The 2,819-nt window shown below is 40.4% G+C and overlaps 1 protein-coding gene across 1 annotated transcript in view; it reads right to left on the bottom strand.

Moving 5' to 3' along the window:
- The window catches only part of oprk1 (opioid receptor, kappa 1), a 14,765-nt gene extending 13,555 nt beyond the window's left edge, over positions 1-1,210 (bottom strand). Inside the window, exons 1-2 of the mRNA XM_061978757.2 lie at positions 1,069-1,210; positions 447-707 (exon numbers count right to left, since the gene is read on the bottom strand). Coding sequence (XP_061834741.1) covers positions 447-697 — 251 coding nt within the window. The 5' untranslated portion in view covers positions 698-707; positions 1,069-1,210. The remainder of the gene's footprint in view (positions 1-446; positions 708-1,068) is intronic.
- Between the last annotated feature and the right edge of the window lie 1,609 nt (positions 1,211-2,819).

Consider the following 2,819-nt stretch of genomic DNA (forward strand, 5'->3'; position numbering starts at 1 on the left):
ATATATATATATATATATATATATATATATACATAAATTGTTTTAACCCAAGTCAAAAAGTTTGGGGGCCCCTGACTTAATCCATCCTTTGATCTTCATACTTCCTCTTCTTCCACCACCCTTCCTTAATGTATCTTTCTTTCTATTCAGATACACGTCATCGTTTTTCCCTTCTTTCATTCCCCCCCCATCCAGCCTCCCTTGATTTCTTCCGTTCTGTGTTTTTCCATTCCTTTCAAATGTAATCATTTCAATATTTGTCTTTCTCTGCATGGTCAGTTTCTGCTGCGATCAACCAGCGTGAAGAGAGACGCCATGGAGCAACATTGCCATCTAGTGGTGTAAAGTGGTACGACACAGCCAAGTCCAAGCCGTGACTCTAAAGTCAGGCTGAAGTCGCAAAGTGTAATAATTGTAATTAAAAGTCAAAACCGTCAAGTTCTTACCTCAAGATGACGTACATGACCAGGCAGTTACCCAGCAGGCCCACCACGAACACCACGGAGTACACGGCCACGATGATGGGGATGATGGGCGACATGGGCTCGGCGTCGCTCTCCTCCCACGTGCCGTTCAACATCTCCAAGGCCGAAGGGACGGAGGTGGGTGAGGCCGGCCAGGTGCACTCTTCCTCGGCCTGGATCCCCCATGGACACCGGTCCCCCCCTCGGTGGACGTGGACCACGCCACTCTCCATCAAATGGACACTGAGAGCAACAAATCACCTTTGTCACATTTTTTTTTATGGAATAAATGCACATTTTAATGGAATAAAGCAACATTTAGAGGACTTTTACGAGGATGAACGCCGCAGCTTTCAGTACAATGAAGGCGGAACAACGACGCTACTTTCTGGCGAGAATAACGCAACAAAACATAGCCTTACTGGAACTAAAAACACGAATAACGAGCCTTTAAATAAGAATTAAAAAAATGTTTTCCTGCAAATTAGAGGCAAAAACACATATAGACATGCTCATGGTGACAAATGCAGGAGAATAAAAGTAACATGAATTAGCTTTTTAAATTGAAATGCAAGCAAAAAGAAGCAAAAAAAAAAGAGCTTACCTGATTTTTCACCTTTTAAAAACTAAGTTGCTCCGAAAGGCTTTGGACACGTGTTGGTGTTTTGATGATGATGATGATGATGATGATGTTCACGGAATAGATGCAAGTTGGTGAAATGTTGTTGTGTAGAGAAGAAGATGAGGAAGATGAGGAAGATGGAGTGAATGAAGCTCAGCACTGCAAGCTGCGCTGCTTCCCTCTGCTACGTCATCACTGCTACGTCATCACTGCGACGTCACCACTGCTACGTCATCACTGCTTCCCAAGCAACACAGCTGCCTTTCAAACATGCTACCGTGAACATGCTACCATGCAAACATAAACATGCTACCATGCAAACATAAACATGCTACCATTCAAACATAAACATGCTACCATGCAAACATAAACATGCTACCATGCAAACATGAACATGCTACCATGCAAACATAAACATGCTACCATGCAAACATGAACATGCTACCATGCAAACATGAACATGCTACCATGCAAACATGAACATGCTACCATGCAAACATAAATATGCTACCATGCAAACATGAACTGCAACCATTCAAACATAAACATGCTACAATGCAAACATGAACATGCTACCATGCAAACATAAACATGCTACCATGCAAACATAAACATGTTACCATGCAAACATAAACATGTTACCATTCAAACATAAACTGCTACCATTCAAACATAAACATAGTACCATGCAATCATGAACATGCTACCATGCAAACATAAACATGCTACCATGCAAACATGAACATGCTACCATGCAAACATGAACATGCTACCATGCAAACATGAACATGCTACCATGCGAACATAAACATGCTACCATGCAAACATGAACATGCTACCATGCAAACATGAACATGCTACCATGCAAACATAAACTGCTACCATTCAAACATAAACATACTACCATTCAAACATAAACATGCTACCATTCAAACATGAACATGCTACCATTCAAACATAAACTGCTACCATGCAAACATAAACTGCAACCATTCAAACATAAACATGCTACCATGCAAACATGAACATGCTACCATGCAAACATAAACTGCAACCATTCAAACATAAACATGCTACCATGTAAACATGAACATGCTACCATTCAAACAAACATGCTACCATGTAAACATGAACATGCTACCATGCAAACATGAACATGCTACCATGCAAACATAAACATGCTACCATGCAAACATGAACATGCTACCATGCAAACATAAACATGCTACCATGTAAACATGAACATGCTACCACGCAAACATAAACATGCTACCATTCAAACATGAACATGCTACCATGCAAACATAAACATGCTACCATGCGAACATGAACATGCTACCATTCAAACATAAACATGCTACCATGCAAACATGAACATGCTACCATGCAAACATAAACATGCTACCATGTAAACACGAACATGCTACCATGCAAACATAAACTGCTACCATTAAAACATAAACATGCTACCATGCAAACATGAACATGCTACCATGCAAACATAAACATGCTACCATGTAAACATGAACATGCTACCATGCAAACATCAACATGCTACCATGCAAACATGAACATGCTACCATGCAAACATGAACATGCTACCATTCAAACATAAACATGCTACCATGCAAACATGAACATGCTACCATGCAAACATAAACATGCTACCATGTAAACATGAACATGCTACCATGCAAACATCAACATGCTACCATGCAAACATGAACATGCTA

The sequence above is a fragment of the Nerophis lumbriciformis genome, linkage group LG19, assembly GCF_033978685.3.
Source record: "Nerophis lumbriciformis linkage group LG19, RoL_Nlum_v2.1, whole genome shotgun sequence".
Classification (NCBI taxonomy): domain Eukaryota; kingdom Metazoa; phylum Chordata; class Actinopteri; order Syngnathiformes; family Syngnathidae; genus Nerophis; species Nerophis lumbriciformis.